This window comes from Cucurbita pepo, chromosome LG10 (assembly GCF_002806865.2).
Source record: "Cucurbita pepo subsp. pepo cultivar mu-cu-16 chromosome LG10, ASM280686v2, whole genome shotgun sequence".
Taxonomy (NCBI): domain Eukaryota; kingdom Viridiplantae; phylum Streptophyta; class Magnoliopsida; order Cucurbitales; family Cucurbitaceae; genus Cucurbita; species Cucurbita pepo.
In genome coordinates, this window is record NC_036647.1 from 1,338,067 (window position 1) to 1,357,707 (window position 19,641).

The 19,641-nt window shown below is 37.2% G+C and overlaps 2 protein-coding genes and 1 pseudogene across 2 annotated transcripts; 2 read left to right on the forward strand and 1 right to left on the reverse strand.

Moving 5' to 3' along the window:
* The first annotated feature begins 276 nt into the window (after nucleotides 1–276).
* Nucleotides 277–3,453, forward strand: LOC111804316 (annotated as a pseudogene).
* Nucleotides 3,454–5,826: 2,373 nt separating this feature from the next.
* LOC111803497 (RNA polymerase sigma factor sigF, chloroplastic) lies at nucleotides 5,827–18,098 on the forward strand. Its single transcript, XM_023687930.1, has 18 exons — nucleotides 5,827–5,961; nucleotides 6,331–6,763; nucleotides 6,850–6,989; nucleotides 7,605–7,678; nucleotides 7,875–7,929; nucleotides 8,014–8,088; nucleotides 8,487–8,560; nucleotides 8,657–8,705; nucleotides 9,087–9,171; nucleotides 9,685–9,741; nucleotides 13,811–13,929; nucleotides 14,594–14,718; nucleotides 14,823–15,029; nucleotides 15,142–15,388; nucleotides 15,467–15,697; nucleotides 16,399–16,539; nucleotides 16,669–16,869; nucleotides 17,479–18,098. The coding sequence occupies exons 2-18, from the start codon at nucleotides 6,445–6,447 to the stop codon at nucleotides 17,764–17,766; spliced, it is 2,487 nt and encodes an 828-aa protein (XP_023543698.1). The 5' UTR covers nucleotides 5,827–5,961; nucleotides 6,331–6,444; the 3' UTR covers nucleotides 17,767–18,098.
* LOC111803496 (transcription factor TCP11-like) lies at nucleotides 11,023–12,251 on the reverse strand. The gene has a single exon (XM_023687929.1). The coding sequence runs from the start codon at nucleotides 11,859–11,861 to the stop codon at nucleotides 11,235–11,237; it is 627 nt and encodes a 208-aa protein (XP_023543697.1). The 5' UTR covers nucleotides 11,862–12,251; the 3' UTR covers nucleotides 11,023–11,234.
* Nucleotides 18,099–19,641: the final 1,543 nt, after the last annotated feature.

The window sequence follows — 19,641 nt, forward strand, 5'->3', positions numbered from 1 at the left end:
GGACAATAAATTGGTGGTTACCGTTATTATTTACACATTATTTAGATATAATAAATTTTCACAGTTATGAATTAATTATTTAAATTAATACATTTTCATATTTATGAATATACCTTACGTTTTCTAATTTCAATAATTACACGACGACAATGGAAGATATGTTAGAAATTGAATCATGTTCATAATGGCCGCCGAGTATAGCACGAGTTGCAGAGTGCCAATCCGTGTTCATATTTACTCCATAAATGCCGAAGAGGCAAGAAAAAATTTATCTGCGGGTCGGTGAAGCAGTTCCGCGGCTTTAATTCATGTTCTGTAGGACCCCATTCACAGCCATGGCGGGCCCTAAGAATTGCTGCCGATTCCCAGTGATTTCGTTCCACGAATCTCATTCATTGACTTCTCCCACTGTTTTCCTGTTCACCATTTCGATTTTCTGCCCTTCTTGCTTCTCGTCGTCAATTTCACACTGCCGTTCTTCACTTCTTAATCAACATCATTCTTCTGTTACTTACCGAGTCAAGCATTTGCGCTTAAATCCATATTTTATACCCTAGACTCGATAAATTAGATTGCCTGTTCGTTAATCTCGATTTGTTAGCTGACCAGACCGATTGACTTCAGCTGCCGTGTGAAGACTCTTCAGGTTCACCGGGTCGTCTCCTATCCTTCCACCGATTTCTACGTTTTCTGGGCGTTTTTCTTCTTGAATTTTCTTTCGGAATTCTCTAAGGAAGTTGGGATTCATGGTTCCTGCAATCTTGTGAAAAGCGTAATAGGTTTGGATTATCTGATTCTGATCCTTTTTTTGTTCTTTTTGCTTTTCTTGGATTAAAGTTACTAATCTGGGATGCTGCTCTCTTTTTGAATATCTTTTCATGCTGTTCTGTTTAAACGCGTTTCCCTTTTTGCTACAACAGTGGGCCGATTACGATGTAGGACTAAGAGAAGTGTTGTTTTCTTAATTGATCATTTCTCGGACGATGAATTGGTTTGTCATTATGAAGAAAAGAAACTAGAAGATCTGGGATTCTGTATACTCCATTTTCTTCTTTAATGGAAGAATTATGGACAATTCTTCCAAGGCTCGGCATGGATAATTTATCACTTTGTTACATTATCTTTTTTAGCTCAATGAACTTCAATCTTTTCCTTTGATTGATTTGGTATAGTTGAACATTGATGTCCATGTTTTCTCTGCAACGCTTAGATTGGTTGTTGAAGAGTCAATGTGCTGGTCATTTCAGGAGACATGAGTTGGTTTTGCTCATTTTGTAATGGTGACAATAGGGATAAACCAGTGAACTCAAACACGACACCAGATTTGTCCACCAACTCGACAAATACCGATGTTGAAGTTGGGAGATTTGGGTCGGAATTTACTTCGCAAAACGTTTTGAACAGTAGCTCGGAATCTTCAAGAAGAAATTACGTACTCAGCATGTCTGAAAGAGCTAGCAACCTCAGAGTTTTTACCGTGCCTGATCTCAAATCAGCTACTAAGAATTTCAGTCGAACTTGTATGGTCGGAGAAGGTGGTTTTGGATGCGTTTATAGAGGGTCAATCAAGAGTGCCGACAATCCATCGCAAAAAGTTGAAGTGGCTGTCAAACAGCTTGGTAAAAGGGGATTGCAGGCAAGCTTTCTGCCTCTTGATATTAACTAGCAAGCTCTTTTTTAGTTTTTTATGAGAGTTTTTAGGCCAACTTAATTTTACTTTTTCATTGATTTCATTTGAAAATGTCTTGCTGAGCAAAGTACATTATCAGTTCCATGGAAGATAAAGGTGAGGGTGTGCTGTTTTCTAGAGGGTTTTTCTTTTTGTTTTCTTCCATACTTTCATGGGAGATGAGAATATATTTTGTACCCATTTGCAATTCTTACAAGTATTTAACTTATACGAGACGATTGTCGTTACCGAATGCATCATATATGGCTTTCAGCTACAAGCTATTTTTGAACTTATTACAGAAAATATGCTTAATGAATTTTTGTACTATAATCTTCATCATCGTGATTTCCATTTTTTCGTGATCACCAGAAATCATCCTAGGATTAGTAGTTTGCATATTAAGGTTCTTCCCTCTTGTTGGCAGGGTCATAAGGAGTGGGTGACAGAAGTGAATTTTCTTGGATTTGTTGAACATCAAAACCTTGTTAAATTGGTAGGCTACTGTGCCGATGATGATGAACGAGGAATACAGCGTCTACTCGTTTATGAGTTTTTGGCCAATGGAAGTGTGTCGGACCATTTATCAAGTCGAGCAGAGAAAACTCTTTCCTGGGCCATGAGATTAAGAATTGCCCGAGATGCTGCTTGCGGACTAACATATCTACATGAAGAATTAGATGTTCAGGTACTTTTCTTCCTTTGTGTAAGCAACTTTTCCCAGCTTTTTGGGTACATGTATCTTTATTCGCTTGAAGATTTAGCAGATTATCTTCCGGGATTTCAAATCTTCAAACATTCTTCTGGACGAGCAATGGAATGCAAAGCTGTCGGACTTCGGGCTCGCCAGGTTAGGACCTCCAGAAGGGTTTACTCATGTCTCCACGGCGGTAAGCTCGATCAGTACCACCCACTTTACTTAATATCAATCGAACATTGCTCAATTCAGGCCTGAAGACCAAACAAACTCACGTGCACACACATACATAACGATCTGACAGTTCTCTCCAAATGAACTTCGTCGTTCCCGGTGTCCATCAATCTTTTTATGCTATACTCGTCTAATGTCTCGAACACACATCACAGGTGGTCTTAATAGGATTGTCATTGTAGAGTTCAGCTTTGGTTTTTGAGTTGCTATGTTGAACAGGGTTATCTCAAGGTCTTGACACATATTTTAAGATATACTAATTCCAAACGACAAGAAACATGCATGATGCTGTAGTTCTGTTTAGAACTTTTTTATGTTTTCTTGGAACTCAGTAAATATGACAACAATGCATGTCAGATTGTCGGAACAATGGGGTATGCAGCTCCTGAGTATATCCGGACTGGACATCTCACATCCAAGACCGACGTATGGAGTTACGGGGTCTTCCTTTATGAACTCCTAACGGGTAGGGCCCCGATAGACCAAAACCGTCCCAAGAGTGAGCAGAAGCTTTTAGGATGGGTGAAGCCATATCTGACAGACATAAAGAAGTTCCAGTTAATACTGGATCCAAGGCTGAAGGGGAAATCACACATCAAATCTGCGTATAAGCTGTCAAGCGTAGCAAACCGTTGCCTCGTTCGAAATCCAAAGAATCGTCCAAAGATGAGCGATATTTTGGAAATGGTCAGCGGGATTGCAGACGCTTGGACAGAAACAGGGAACTCTCAAATACCCTTGGAAAGTTGTACACCCTCAAAAACTCCCAAGGTCGCCCAATCAAGGAATGACAGTAAAACCATAGATTCTCAACATAGCGAAAATGGTTGGTTTCGGTGTCTACGAGTGACTTGAAGAAGCTTTCGAGGACGTGCTGATTGAAGTAACAGCTGATGAGCATGGCCAATCGATTTCGGGTGCGAGGTAACTCGGATGATATCCTGTAACATATGCTTCCGTGTTGTGCAAATAGGATTAGCTAACACGGCTGATTTTCCTTACACTATATCCAGGAAACTGTCTTCTTCTTAAATAAGTTGATGAGTATACCATAATTGTTACTGAACTTGGTAGCAGAGAAGGGATCTTATTGTTTTAGTCAAAGATAGTCGGCCTGCTCTTTCTTGGCTTTTGCAGAACTCCATACAAGGCATGTGATACTCAAAGGCTGACTCGTTATGAACATTCATATTTATTTAACATTACAATACACGTCATTTTTGCAGTATTTGGGACTTGGTTGACATGAATCTTAAGTTTTCTTTTTAAGTCCCTTTTCTTGTTGCTGGTTTAGCTTTGTTAGATTTTTCACAGCTCTAGTCTCTAGTTTTCCACATAGAGCAAGCGATCCAAACGTTAGACTTTGCATAGCTCAAATCTCTAGATTTCCACATAAAGCAAGTGAACCGTCAAATTTGTCAAACGTTAGACTTTCTGTAGTTCTAGCCTCTAGATTTCTACATAGTGCAAACGACCCATCAAATTTGTCAAACTTTAGATTTCCACATATTAATAGAATCTAGTGAAGCAAGCTGGCTCGATATCGTTGCTAAAAGATCTACATATAAAATTATAATTAGATATGTTATTAAAATCTTCGATTAAGAATATCACATTCACATAAAGTCTAAACGAAAACCAACATTATAGTGAACCGAACAACGCTATTTTCTTGTCATCCATCAATATCAACGTAGAGAGAGAGAGGAGAAAAAAAACAACTTTGCTTGTTCAAGTTGGAGGGCGGTGTTGGAGTTGGCTTCCACATTTGTTTTATGAGCAAAAGGGGAAGCTAATGGTATAAGCCCACACGTTAAGATTGTCTTCTTCTAAGGTTCCAATTTGGACTAGTAGCCATTTTGACTATACACATAATTCATTCATTCTTTATTTTTGGTCTATATATTTTTAAAAGTGTCTAATAAAATTTTAAAATTTTAGTTTTGTGTCTTAAAAATTTTAATTTTTTAAAAATTATTTATTTATTAGAATTTTTTTTTTTTTTTTTTTTTTTTTTTTTTTTTTTTTTTNTGTATTTAGTAAATTGATGGATTTTAAAATTATCTAAACATTTATTGAATAAATAACACAAATTTAACAACTGTTTTTAGCACAATAACAAATAGTTTTTAATAATGGCAAAATGTTGACGAATCAAATGCTTCGGAATTGCCACGTCATAGTAACGAAAACAAAGGATTGAAAGTGATGTTTAATGCTTCAATGGACCGTGGTGCATACCACACGTGCCAAAACAATACTCGTTTTCAGGGGTTCACACTCCCCGCAGTTTCAGGCGCCGCCATCTCCACCGCCTGCTTCCGTCAAGTGAAGCTCTATGAGAGGGCGGTACAGAGTGGTTGAGTTGCAGGCGGAAGCACGGCGAAGTTGCACTCAAAATTCCGACCATGAAACTCACCAATTCGAGGCCGGTGGGTGCGTCAGAGAATTCCTAATTTGTAGAATTCAACCGGAGGGCGGTGGCGGCGGCGTTTTTCTTTCGCTGGAAATGGAAGCCTGAGGTCATGGAGAAAATGGAAGCCAATTATCACGAGACAGAGGAGAGAGCGATTGAAAACAAGAAGAAAAAAAGAATTAAAGGAAGTTTGAAAACTTTTAGTAAACTTATTGAACCATAATGGAGTGGGTCCCACACTTAATAGATTTCTATATATTAATTACGATTATACCCTAAGAACACGTCTTTTAGTTGTTTCTTCTCATCGTAGTGAATGAGAAACTATTAAAAAAAAAAAAAAAAATAATTTTCATAGGCTTATTTTACTCAACAATTATGGATAACAATTAAATAATTCTTTTAGTGGCTTATTTATTAAAAATATATATATAAATTAGTCTACATTAATAAATATATCTTTTTAATTTCAAAGAACTTTGAAAAAATCTAAAAAAATACCTTTAATTTTTTTTAAAAAAAAAATTCTTCAAAATGGTTTTAAAAATACCCTTTATAAATACCATTAAGTTTTCAATAGTTTCATATCAATATCTTATTAAATAGTATTATAATAGAAAATTATTTCACACGCATAATAATATATCAACAATAAATGTATATTATAGAGAAAAAGTAAAATTGTAATTTAAGTAAGTAAAAAGAAATACGCATAATTTAGGGGGAGAGAATGGTACTTTCACAACACATCAACCGCGCGGTAACTGTATATAAAGGGCATGAAATGCGCTTTTTCACAACATTTGTCGTCGTCGTCTATTGCATCCGTATGCTTCTTTTAATGTGCAGTCCTCTGGGACTTTCTTTTCTTTCTCATACATTTCTTCGATAGGAAGGTTCAGCCTTAAACCGCGTTCATCGCTTTCGCCTTTGATTGAACTGCAGGTGAGTGTTTGTATTGATGATTAATGTCATATTTTCATCATTGATCCAGTCTGCCATTGTTTTGATCGTTCTTCTGTACGTTTTTTTAGTTGTTTTCGTCTTCTTCTTGATGTTTGTACGAGTTTGTTGTTATTTGATTGATTCAAATTTATCCACGCTTGAAAGCTTTGGATTGGTTAGAAATTGCATGGTTTTTTGATCGGCATCCGAAGATATTAATGCATAGAGGCGTTCTTAGTTAGATCAGTATCAAAATACGTCCCTTATTTGTTTGTTTGTTTGTTTTTTAATTATTAAACTTCGATGTTAGAAGGAACTTTTCAGACATCAAGTATTGATTATTGATCTCATGCTTGTAATCAACTGCAGTTCAATCTTTCTCTGGTAGGTAAGAAATTTTTGGGGTTGGTATTTCTGCAAACTTGCTAAAGAAGCAGTCTCTGGTGGAGAAACTACCCCTTCTTGAATAGGTGTTATGAGAAGATGGTCATGAACGATTATGATTCCGATGCGATTAGTTGGGGTCTTCGTCTTTTCAATGGGGATTCATCGTATAGTTCCGAGTACTTTCCTGACATGGCACAACACGATGTTAATTTCTATGAGCATTATTATGGAAATCATTGCAATAATGAGGTTAACCATGTGGAGAACGATGAGATTATTGCGCACACTCTTCAGGAGGAGTTTTCCCAATTAGAAATCGCAGAGGCCTCGGGCTATTCAAATATAGAAGATCCCTCCCAAGCATCTAAGTATGAGCTTGGTTGGGACAATCCATCCTCAAGGAACTACGGTTCAGGTTCTTACTAATACTAGCTATCTACTCCTTCTACGTATGTGGGATAGTGATCCTTATACGGTGCGTAAAATTTTTATAATCTGCAGAAAATGATTCTATTGAAGATGTAGTTGAAACTGTGGAGGCTTCTAGTTCATGTTCTAGTCCAGGTCAAGAGGATAGCTACTATCCACATGGGCATGATAGTCAAGTAGATTGGAAAATGGATCAAGTGATTCCAGCACCCGTGAGATTTTCTAATTACATCTTTTTATTTTGGCATAGCAGTTGAAGTAAACCATAGATTCATTGCGATAAAAATATTACCTCCTAGACTGATCAATTTATGCAAGACATTTTATGGAGCATGCTTTTTAGCTGGGGCTTGTGACTGCCGACATCTAGGAATACTCTATATTTTCTTAGAATTTGGAATTGATTTCTTCATAATTGGGAAATATTTATAATGATTTGCGTAGGTTCTTTTCTTTTTTCTTTTCGAAATTCTGGAAGATTTTGAACTATTCTTACAACATTTCTGCATTTTTGTCAGTCTCGAATGGTTACTGGAATCTTAGGGGTCTTGTACATTTGGTAGATGCTTTCTCTGTGAACCATTGACTTGCTCATGCTCTCTTTAACTGATTCCCAATATGCTGATTTTTTTATTTTTTATTTTCACAATTTATTTAATTTTTTGAACGACAATCTAGGAATCTTTTGAAACTATACAGTTGCAAAAGCCCACCTCTGCTTCTTTTCCCATTTCTGTGTTAACACAAGTATGCGGGACCCAAGATAATATCTGTCCTTGCCTGCCTACTACAAAGTTGCCTTACAATTTCTCATGTGATTTGGGCAGCATGTCCCAAGAATTAATGGTGAGATTCCATCAATTGATGAAGTAACTTCAGATCATCAACGGTTGCTGGATAGGTAATATCTCAGAAGCTCTCTGTTGTTTGATATGGTTGAATCTGTAGTCTATTGTTTATAGCTTGTGTGTGTGTTTGAATTTCTTTTATCCTTTTTAGTCTGCTACTTGCATGCCTTTTCTCTTAGTGTATGATTGTTGTTTGATATTGAATTTTGGGTATTAATTGTTATCTATCCACTGCCTTCTCAATCTTAGGTTGAAGGTATATGATTTTGTTGAACGTAAGGTTAAAGGGGATGGTAATTGTCAGGTTAGTAGTTTCTCATGCATGTGGTTCTGATCACAATTGAACAATTTGAATTGACCATGACATATATCAGTTTTCAATTTTCAGTTCCGTGCTTTATCAGATCAACTATTTGGAACATCTAATCGCCACAAGTTGGTGAGAGAAAATGTTGTGAATCAGGTATGTCGTTGTTGCTTTTAGCTCTACACTTATTCAAACTTCATTTTCAGTCTTTTTTTTTCTAAAGTTTTTCTACAAAAAAAATCCAATGGATTTTAAATTTATGCAAAATTCTTTTCCATTTCGAGAATGTCTAATATATGTTTTACGTCTTCTATGCAAAAATGTTTCATTTTCATAAGTTCGTCTCGACTATTTTTCAAAAGATCAAATAATGTATGTATATTGGACCTTTTGAGGCCATTATAGATCCTAAGAGGCAATTCTGATTGGTCAATAAAAATATATTTTAATGCTATTTCTTTTTTCTTAATCGTAGGAGGCAGTCTCATATCTACTGGATTATGACCTATTTAACATGGACCTCTGTCTCTCTCTTTTTTTTTTCTTCATACCAGCTCAAGTCACATCGGGAGATTTATGAGGGATATGTTCCCATGGCATATGATGATTATTTGGAAAAGATGTCCATGTATCATTTAATCTTCTATTTATTTAATTCTTTTCAACCCCATTTTCTAGTCCTGTTTGGAGAATTCTTAGTCTACTTCATTTGAAATTTTTCTAGGACTGGTGAGTGGGGTGATCATGTAACACTTCAGGCAGCTGCAGATTGGGTATGGTCATCGCAATACACTGTCTCCGGCTTTGAAGTGTTTTCTTCAAATAGTGTTGAAACTTGGAAGCTTAAAATATGTTTGTTGTTCATTCATGCAGTGAACCGAAATCTAAAATAATTTTGACCATGTTAATATTTAGAATGGCTAAAACAATTAAGCAAACTTATGACAGAGATTTGAACGTTCTAGGTTCAGCTATTTTGTGTTCATTGGCTTATTTATTACTTCAGAGTTAAATGTCCATTTTATTAACGGTATATGTCTTGGGTGACGTAACAATGCCCAATAATGCAGTCAATTAGAATGAACTTGCTAGATTGATATGAAAATGTAAAAATTCGTGAAGCTAAATGTGTCTACGACTGTTTTTTGCTGCAGTATGGCGTTAAAATATTCGTTATGACTTCTTTTAAGGAAACCTGTTGTATAGAGATTCTCCCCAGTTTTCAGAAGAAAAGGCAAGGTAAATTCTTCACTCAAATGTTTATATTAACTCGTGTAATTTTTCTGGTTATTCTACCTGGTTATGAGCCCATGCATGGCTCATTCTCTTGCTGATTTTTTTGGAAAATGGAATTTTAGTGCAGTACGCCTTTTCATTTGTTCTTACTCTTTCACTAGCATTTTTACTTTCAATTTCTTCTCCTTTGTAATTCAGTCAGATTGAATGGAGGAAGATGGTCTTTGAAAGTGCATCTGTTCTTTCCCTTCCGCACTGTTTTTCAGTTCTTTTTGGTTTCATTTGTTGTATCCTGAGTACTGCGAACCTGTTATCTCTTGCCAATAAACCAAAACCCATCTCTTTTATACCAAAAAGAGACAATTCCAATATTCAAATTCATTGACTTCTCTCCTCCTTTTGTGATCCACCATTCTTTATTTTCTTTATTCATTAATAGAACTCTGCATCAATGTTACATGTATGTAATTTTGTCTGCAAAGAGCTTCATATATTAGTCTGTTGTGCCATATGCAGTCATTTTCCTGAGCTTTTGGGCAGAGGTGCATTACAATTCAATCTATCCCCAAGAAGGTAAATATTTTCCTGTTCTTTCCATACTGAATCTAAAGCTTCCTGATATTATATCTCGTGGGTAATCATTCCATTCTTTAGTCGGAATAAGAACGTATGTAAGTTTCATTTTCTTGAATTGCACCGAGCTCCTTACCAACTTGATTTGATTGGTTGGGCTTGCATATTGATTCTATAGTTGTACCTCTCTAATTTTAATGGTCCAACCCTCACTTTTGATGCCTTAGACGTTTTCTTCTTGGGATCAAGTTGGTCTAAATTAGCTGCTAATCATTAATGCCACAAGTCCATAACTCATAGCTCCATATTTTACTCAGATGGTTCCTCAGTTGCAGATGAGCAATCAAATGACAGTAGAAAGAGGAGGAGATGGTGGATTTTTGGACATAAGCACTGAGACTCCGGGCAAAAGGTGCATTAAGACTTAACCCCTACTGCATCGTCTTCTTTAAATTTCAAGAAGACTTCTCGCGTCTCGGGCCCCCTTTTTATCAATAACTCCCATCTGCAGTTTATTGCATGAATAAAGATTTGGGGGGAGGACTCCACAACATTCCATATTGACTCCGATGATTGGACTTCAATGTTTTCAATTTGTAACCAGAGAAACTCGGTCTGTCCTGCTCTGGATCTTATTTTACAATTTTATATTAAATAGATTAATAAAAGTTGCAGGATTCTTGCACTTTATGGACCCCTTGCTTTGTGCTTTGATTGAAGAGAACGCAACGAACTTGGAGTTGTTTTATTTTAGTTCAGAATTTTTATAGATCTAACATTGTTGCATCTCATTCATATTGGCCTCCCATTCCAATAACCTTTAGATGCTTGGATCTGTACTTAAAAAGGCATCTTACGGTCTCTGCAGCTTCTTTGATATTATCTCCCTTCCATTTTCTTCTGTTCTTCATTGCAAATCCCATTCTATCCATTCAGACTTGATTAAAAGTAGAAGGGATGTTTTCATTTGAGTATCAGTATTTACTTCAATTGTATATTTCTCTCTTAGTTGATCTAACCCAGCAGCAGAGTAACAGAACAAAAGCGGCATAGGGATGGATTCTTTTGACAGAAAATGTTTGAGGTTAGAAATCTCATCCCTTCCTGATCTGAAAGTTCCTTTCTTTAACAGATTTTTAATGATTTTCGTTGACAAAAAACAAATAATTATAATATTTAATTTCCAGTACTAGGAATGTTCCATTTCATGCCCCACTGAAAATGTAATGCGTTGGAAGATATAAGCAGGCCATGTTGACAATGGTGGGTCCAATCATTCAGTTGAGCCAGAGAAGGTAGGTATTTGAATTTTAATAAAAAGAAAAATAATCGAATTTCCATAGCAGTAGTAGAAGAGCCTACAGATTCTTCTTCCCTTTACAAATTCCATCCAAAACCAGAACGAGGAAGGAGAACGGAGAAGAGATGAAAAAGGGTAAATTTCCGTACTGCAATTTGCTGTCTGTGTCTGTTTGATCCCTTTCAAATTTGTATTATTCTCTGAAGACCTCCTCCTCCTGTCTCTCCTCCGCCTCGTCTGCCGTCGACGGCTGCAACAGTAGCGCCGTAAACGGCATGTGGCGATAATCATTGCCCGCGGCAGAGTAGTCCAACCCCACCGGCTGGCATAAATCCAGACGGCAGCTCGGCGGTGGCATCGCGAACATCCCCTGCTCATCGGCGGCAACCCCCACCGACTGAACCCGACAAGAAACGGACGGACCGGACGAGGCCATAGCCGGGGAGATGGTTGAGATCGGAGCTGCCGGAACAGTACCAGTACCAGTGGCGGCAATAATGGAGGGCTCAGCCTGACGGAGAAGCCACTCGATAGTCTCGCCATCGGAACGATGACCGAGCTCGCGCGTCAATTGAAAGATTCGGGCGGCACAGAGGGCCGGCATACGGACACGCCGCCCTCTTCCGTTGACCTTGGTGTGACGGTCCCTCGAAGAAGAAGAGGATGATAACGAGGCGGTGGATTTGCGAGGAACGACGGATTGCTGGGTGACGTTGGTCGGAGATGCGTTACTACGGACGACTGAGTGAGAAGCAGCGGTGGGCTGAGAATGGTGATCGGAAGAAGAGGGGAATTTGTGTAGAGCGATCTCCGATCCCATAGTCGAAATACTGTGATTTAATTTCAGAAGAGGAAGAAATGAAAGGGGTTTTTTGTCTTTAGGGTTTTGATCGGAAGGAGGAGGAGGAGGAAGTCTTAGGGTTTCAGAAGAGAGCTTCGGAATGAGAAGAGGAAGGCACCGATGAGGAATAACTAATAAATAAAATAAAATAACTCACATCTGGGTCCACTTCCTGTTTGGTCCCACTCCACCTTTGGGCCCCACCCAACAAGTGGGCCCGATTCAATTCTTTCAAATTTATTCTCTCTTTTCAATTTTAAGGCTAAATTCACAATCCTCCCCTTCCATCCTCAGTATTGGTCATTATTTTTTTATTTTTTTCCAAATTTCCTAATTTGTTTTCAATTTTTAATTCAACTTTATTGGTTTAAGTCTCCAGTATCTTTTCTCCAACACTAAAAGTGAAATGCTGTCTTTCTCGTGTCATGTTGATGCGTTTTCTTTAACCAGGAAGGGACAGTGTTACTTGTATTTTAACACTATCTTTAATAAATAAATAAATAAACAAACAAATAAATAAATATATATATATAGTAGTTTCGCACCATTGGCCTTTTCAACTACGTTGGGTGACCAATTGTGTGAATCAATCTGGGTAAAACTAACATGTCTCATGAGCTTTCAACCCAGTTCATATTTTCTATTGATGGATGAACAATCGAACATTAAAATGTACCCACGATCGTTTTGTTCCTAAGAAATTCATGTTTATTCAAAAAATTCTTATATGAAGTGGGATGGGATTTAGTCCGGTATCGTTAGTATAAATCATTATTATATATTAAGAGTACTCTTCCAACGACTGATTGTAACTTATAATTTATATGTAAATTTCAAAAGTATATTGATGTTTATTGGGCACAGTTTGAGCATTAGAATAATAATAATAATAATAAATCGGAGCCTTCCTAAAAAGAGAACAATAAATGGGCCTGAATTTGAAAGCTTCTGGGCTTTGGATTCTTGAGTTGAAAGGGCCTAATCTGCTATCATTGGGCCATGTCAACCCACTGACCCAACAACTCAAGAACCCACCAATAATTTCTTGGGATTAAAAAAAAAAAAAAAAAAAAATATATCTGAAACAACGATAGTATATAATTGAAACCCGATCCATTTGTAAAAAATCTAAACTCCCGATTTTTGAGGTGCGGATTGCTCTGCGAAACCACCGAAGAACCTCTCCTCCTCCTCCTTTATCCATAAACCTCCCCCAACCCATTTCTTACCAAATTTCTCAGAAGCATTCACCAGAAAACAAGAACCCAGATGCTTTACAGAGACTAAACGGCGGTGAAATTCTCAGTGAACAGTCCTAAGAGACCTCCATGTGAGGAGACGCTCTTAGCCTTCGTCTTACTTCAAAAGGAACACTGAATTTTTACGTATGGAGGCTGGACTCAACTTGCTCTCTTCGTCATCGCCCTTCATTTCGAGATGCCACCCGAGAAGCTTCCTTCCTCCTTCTTGTTCTTCTTCTTCTTCCTCTTCCTCTTCCTCTTCCTCTTCTTCAGGTTGTATTTGCAGTTTGATATTGATATTTAGCTCATTTCTGTGCTTTGTATGGAATTTTTCTGTTGCGTTGATACCTCAAATGTGAAACTCAGATAGTTCCATCTTAAACATTTCGAGTTGGGTTTGCCTTATTTGATGTTTAGTTAGATTCTAAAAACAAAAATAAGTTTTTTAGTTTTTAGAACTTAGCTTGATTTTTAACAACATTGGTAGAAAGTGAATAACAGAACAAAGCAACTCAGAGATGGAAGTGTTTATAAGCTTAATTTTCAAAAATCAAAAGCTATAAACAAAATGATTATCCATATATTTTATACTATTTCTTTTTATATTATTTTANTCTTCACTTACATACATGTGTATCTAGAAATTCTACATCTACTTACGTACATGTTTGTTATGAAATCCTGCAGTTTCTATGTTTCATGAGCAAGTGACTCCTCGATGCTTTTCAACCTCATTTCTTTCACAAGAACAGCACCATGAGTGTAGACCTCAATCACAAATACTTAAGGATGATAGAACATCTCAGGTTAGAATTCTCCTAACTTCTGCATTTAAATTGGATTATTGTATTGTATATAGAGCTATATTAGCATTTTGTGGTTTCTTAATACTATGTGATTCTCTCTCCGTCCATTGACTTCTGTTTATGAATGGCTGTATGCTTTTATAGGAAGTACACTCCTTTATTGTTCTAACTATGTTGTTCTGATCTGTCTGTTAAAGTGTGTAATGCCTCTTAGGATATGTTTAGAATGACTTTCTAATTGGTTTAAAACGGAATTTTTAAGTACTTAAAAAGTCGTTCTCAATAAGCATTTAATTTCACTGAGCATACTCTGGCTGACAGTACCTATGTTTGTGCTGATGTCTGTATACATGTTTTTCCAATTTCCATTTGTACGCATGCTCTCTCTCTCTCTCAAACACACATAATTATTAAGTATTTATATGTGAGATCTCACATCGTTTGGAGAGGAGAATGAAACATTTTTTATAAGGGTGTGGAAACCTCTCTCTAGCAAACGCGTTTTAAAAATCTTGAGAGGAATCCCGAAAGGGAAAGCCCAAAGAGAACAATATCTGCTAGTGGTGGGCTTGAACCGATGTGGGGTCTCACATTATATGTATCTGCGATTCACATATGCATTTGGGAATTCCAATTAATGGTTCATTTGATGCCCATTGTGAAGATGACTCTAGATAGGAGGCTTATCGGGAGGAGTGTTTCAATTGATGAAGGGAACCAGATTGACCATGATCGTCTGGTCTGGGAGCTTAAGCATCAAGCAGTTGAGTGGCCTGGTTTAATATCATCGTAAGATGGACTAAACTTCCTTCTCTTGACCATCTTCTATCAATATAAAGATGGATAAGAATGTATCCTTTCTTTCATATTGAGTAAATATATTTATTTTGCAGATGGCCATCCTTACAAATGGGGGAAAATAAGATCGCAGCGATCGAGAAACAATCCAATAACACTGGTAGGGAGATGCTTGTTAAAGATGAAGTAGAGAATGTCATTGCTCTTGCTAAGAAAGCTTTGTCAGTTTCAAAACAAGCAGCATCTTTAGTTGACAAGTCTGAATTAGTTGGAACTAATCTGGACTGTTCTTCTCCTGAAGAGTAAGTTATATCTTTCTCATCTTATGTGCACAATTTATGATAGCCACATTTTTGTACTATAGTCTCATTTCAACTCTAATCTTGCTCATATTGTTACATATTCATTGATTAGTTCTCTAGGCAAGGAGGGGATAACTGTAAAGTCAACTAGACTGCAAGATAGACGATCTAAGAAGCGAAAGGTGCCAAAACATGTAACAATGATTCATGAGAATAATAATTCCAGGCGGAAAGATACACGGAGAAAAACAGGCGAAAACCTTGATCCTAATGATCCTCTACGACTGTTCTTGTGGGGTCCTGAAACAACGAAGCTTTTAACAGCTGAAGAAGAGGCCAAGTTGATAGTCCAAGTCCAGGTATGCTTGTGAACTGAAGGCTATTATTTCAGTTTTCAGTTTTCATACGTCTTCTATTCATTAGGACTTTTTTTACAGGATTTAATGATACTGGACAACGTGAAAGTTAGACTTCAATCTCAGTTTGGCCGTGAACCAACTTTGGTTGAATGGGCTGAAGCCCTAGGGCTTACTTGTCAACGCTTACAGTCACAGCTTCACTCCTTTCGGGTCAGTCGCGAAAAGCTGATTAATGCAAATTTGCGAATGGTTGTTCACATTGCTAAACGATATCAGGGTCGTGGTCTCAGCCTTCACGACTTATTGCAGGTTATGCTCTAATTATGAGGCATGCATCTATGGTGCTATGCCCTTACTCTCTTCCATTCCAGTCAGTAGATGAGTCAATTGTCAAAGTTAGGCCACTGGGCAAACGATACTGAGCAAAGTGCTAGACATGTATTTCTCAAACCTTATGCTTCAGGCACTATGCTTAAGTTCGACGTTTTTTTTCCTTGTTGGTTTTAAAAATCTCTCCTCGTCTCATCTATCCATCCATCTGTCTGCCTATCTATCTTATTTATAGGCCATGGCATAATTGTTTGCATTTGATGAACATATTTTAAATTATTTACTCAAATTATATCTTGAAAGGAAAAAATAAGATCTGAAAATTTAGACAATGAATATGGCACATGATCTAAATTCTAATTTTGAATCTCTGTGTGAAGGCTCATTCTTGTGGGTTGTCACCCAAACTTGAGCATCATGCCCTGATTCACTACTAGTTCTGTGGTACAAACATATTATGCGCTACATTACACTCATGCTATTCTTATCTTGCTTGTAAACTTGAGCATTATCTGAAGTCCTGCTCGGCACAGGAATTATACGAACCTTTAATATTGAGTTATTCGAGTTAGGCGACTGCGTTTGTGTTTTCTATTTAAAATAGTATCCTCTATCAAATATGTTGAGATACGTGCATAGGCTAATGATATTTCCTGGTTCATTTTTTTATATTGTCTTAGGTAGGAAGCTTGGGACTTATGAAGAGCGTAGAAAAATTCAAACAACAAGCTGGTTGCCGCTTTGCCACTTATGCGTATTGGTGGATTAGGCAATCAATCAGAAAGGCAATATTCGAACACTCCAGAACTATTCGTTTGCCGGTAATGACGATTCTTTAGTCTTTAGGTTCATTCTTGAAGAATTATAAAAAATTTCACTGTTTATTAACTCTCCGTTTCTTTTTATTATTATGTTTTTGTACAAGTATAACAAAAGTTGCATTCACACAGGAAAATGTATATGGCCTCCTTGGGAAGGTAACAGAGGCAAAGAATTATTTTGTTCGAGCAGGTAATTATAAACCATCTAAAGAAGAGTTAGCTGCCCATGTTGGAATTACAGTTGAGAAATTGGATAAGTTACAGTTTATGTCGAGAATCCCACAGTCATTGCAGCAAACTGTATGGGCTGACCAAGATACAACTTTTCAGGTATCTTTCACTTTTTCTCTCAAGTTTTAACCCAATAGAATAGAACAGAAAATTAAACAAGAACAGGTTATGACTCGAAACATACTGCTTCCGGAATGTAAGATTTTAGATTTTTACCTTCCAAAAAGCTTGTAAGTCTTGTACTACTTTATTGTAAATGTGGCTCAGAGTAATGGAACCGTGCAGCTTTGCTAAATGCTGGGTTACCGATGAAATTCGCTTTATAACGGTATTATCATTCGACAGGGAAACCGTTTTTAATGTAAAGAGACTAATGATGTCAGGAATAGAGATGAATGAGAGATGTGTATTCATTATTGAAAATCCATCTTGCTAAGTTCCATCATATGTCTGTTGTCCAAGCTTTGGTATTAGTTTGCCACTGGTTGGTGATTATAAGTTGCTTTGCAGGTATCATTTGAAGATACATTACGAACTGGTTGCTACATTTAATAATGAAATCACAGAAAATCCGTAGATGTATTTGATTTTGTCGGGCTCGTTAGATACATAGAGTCGATCCATTTAGGCAGATGATAAATACATTCTTAACATCATGCTGACAGTTCTCTACCATAATCTGAGAATGCATTCTGAATTATATTACAGGAAATAACTGCAGACTCTGAAGTTGATACCCCGGATATCAGTGTAGAGAGGGAGCTTATGCGAAGGCACATACGGAATCTCCTTAACGTTCTCAATTCGAAAGAGAGACAGATAATCAGATTACGATTTGGTATCGAAGATGGTAAAGAGAAAACACTGTTGGAAATTGGCAACATGTTTGGTTTGTCCAAGGAGAGGGTGCGACAGCTTGAAAGCCGAGCGTTATACAAGCTAAAACGATGCTGCAACAGCCAAGGGCTTGGCGCATACACCAATTTACTGATATGAGATCAGATGGCCAATGCATTTTGTTGTATATGCATCAGCTTGGTCTGAACATTTCATCTTCCGCATCAGAAGCTGTAGTTTTGGGAAGTTGGAAGGTGTCCATCAAGAATTCTGCATGATACAAACAATACTTTTTGTAAGTCAAACAGCTATGTATTGTATGTATATGAAGGTCATTTGTTATCCTTTTTAGGTGCAGTACGGTTGTACTGCTCTTCAAGATGTCGAGCAATTGATACTGATGATATATGCTGACATCTTAAACTCTATCTTTTAATTCATTCCAGAGATGATATTCAACGAAAATGAAGAAACAGTACTTTTTTCTCGCACCATCCCGTACCGATCGCAAAATCATCATACTCGAGCTTTCTCAGATTTAGTGTCAGAATGTTTCGAGAAACAGTAGATAGTTAATGACAGTGGAGCATCAAAAAATAAGAGGGAAAAAAGTAAAATACAGACAAAACATTCCTTATAAGAGTAGAAACATTTTTTTAGTAGACGCGTTTTAAAACCGCGAAATTGACAACGATACGTAACGAACCAAAGCGAACAATATTTATTAGCGGTGGACATGGACGCTTACTATTAAGAGAGTGCTTTTCCAGCGTCGTAATCATTCCTAATACAATCTTCTACGGGAAAACTAAGTTGGGAGGGAGAAATGATTGTATGGATTGTGAAAGATGGAGACCCATCATTGAAAGGGGCTTTCCTAAGACCAAAAAGACCAACTCATGCTGGCTTAGCACATGGCTGGCCCCATTTTTGAAGCATCTCCAACTTTCCTGCTTGCCTATATATACATATACTATGCTTCTTCTTCTCCTTCCCCTACTTTATGCCACTTTCTTGATCATTATTATAACACTTGGAAGTCTTCAATTTTTAAGTTTTACTAACTGGGTCCCTTCTTCTTCACCTTTTAGTGGTAATGGTTCATTTTAAGGTACATGAATATGAAATTCTCTATAATTTTTCATATCAAAATAGAAAAGATTCTATTAGTTTATTGGTTCCTTTTTCTCTCTCTTCAACAACATATAGATATTAGGTCCTAAGGAGGCCTTTGTCACTAGTAATCCACGCACAAAAAGGAAACACAACATTTTAGAATACCTTTTGCTCTTAATGTTTTACCATTGGAAATGAGGTGAAAATAAATTTTTAAACAATGGTGGGTTCCATTTGTGAATCAGGCACACAAAATCCTTCTGTTTTTTGTTTCTTCTTCTGTTTCTGTGTGTAGAACAAATCTGGGTTAGCCCAGAACTGGGAAGAGGCAGAGATATAGAGAAAGAGTACATAAACAGAGGAGGAGAAAGAGGCGCTAAGAATGGAAGGAGTGAAGGAAAAGAGTGGGAATTCGAGCAGTTTGAGACGAATTGGGGAATACCCATGTGATCCTTGTTCATCTTTTGGCCAAAAATGCAGCAATTTGGTGAAGAAACAACGCACTAAATTCTACATCCTCCGCCGCTGTGTGGCTTTGCTTCTCTGCTCGCATGAGCGTGGCGACCCTTGATATCACACACACAAGCCTCCGCCACCGCCACTGCCACCGCCTCTGCTGTTGTTGCGCCAACGCCGGTGTGCTTCTTCTTTTCTTTGAACTTCATTTTGTTTATAGGATATCTTAATAACATCTCTCTTTCTAATTCTGTTCATGACTCTTTCTTGAGTTCCAATTGAAGCCATTTTTGTTGTTCTAATGGAGTTATAGAGGGATTTCATGGTTAGAACGATACGTTTGGGTGAGAAATTCAAACTTTTGATCGCTTAATTGAGAGCATATGTCTAAACGAGTTGAGTTTTACTCATACTAACACGAATTTTACAAATAGCTAAAGAACGGCCATGTTTCTCTTTTAT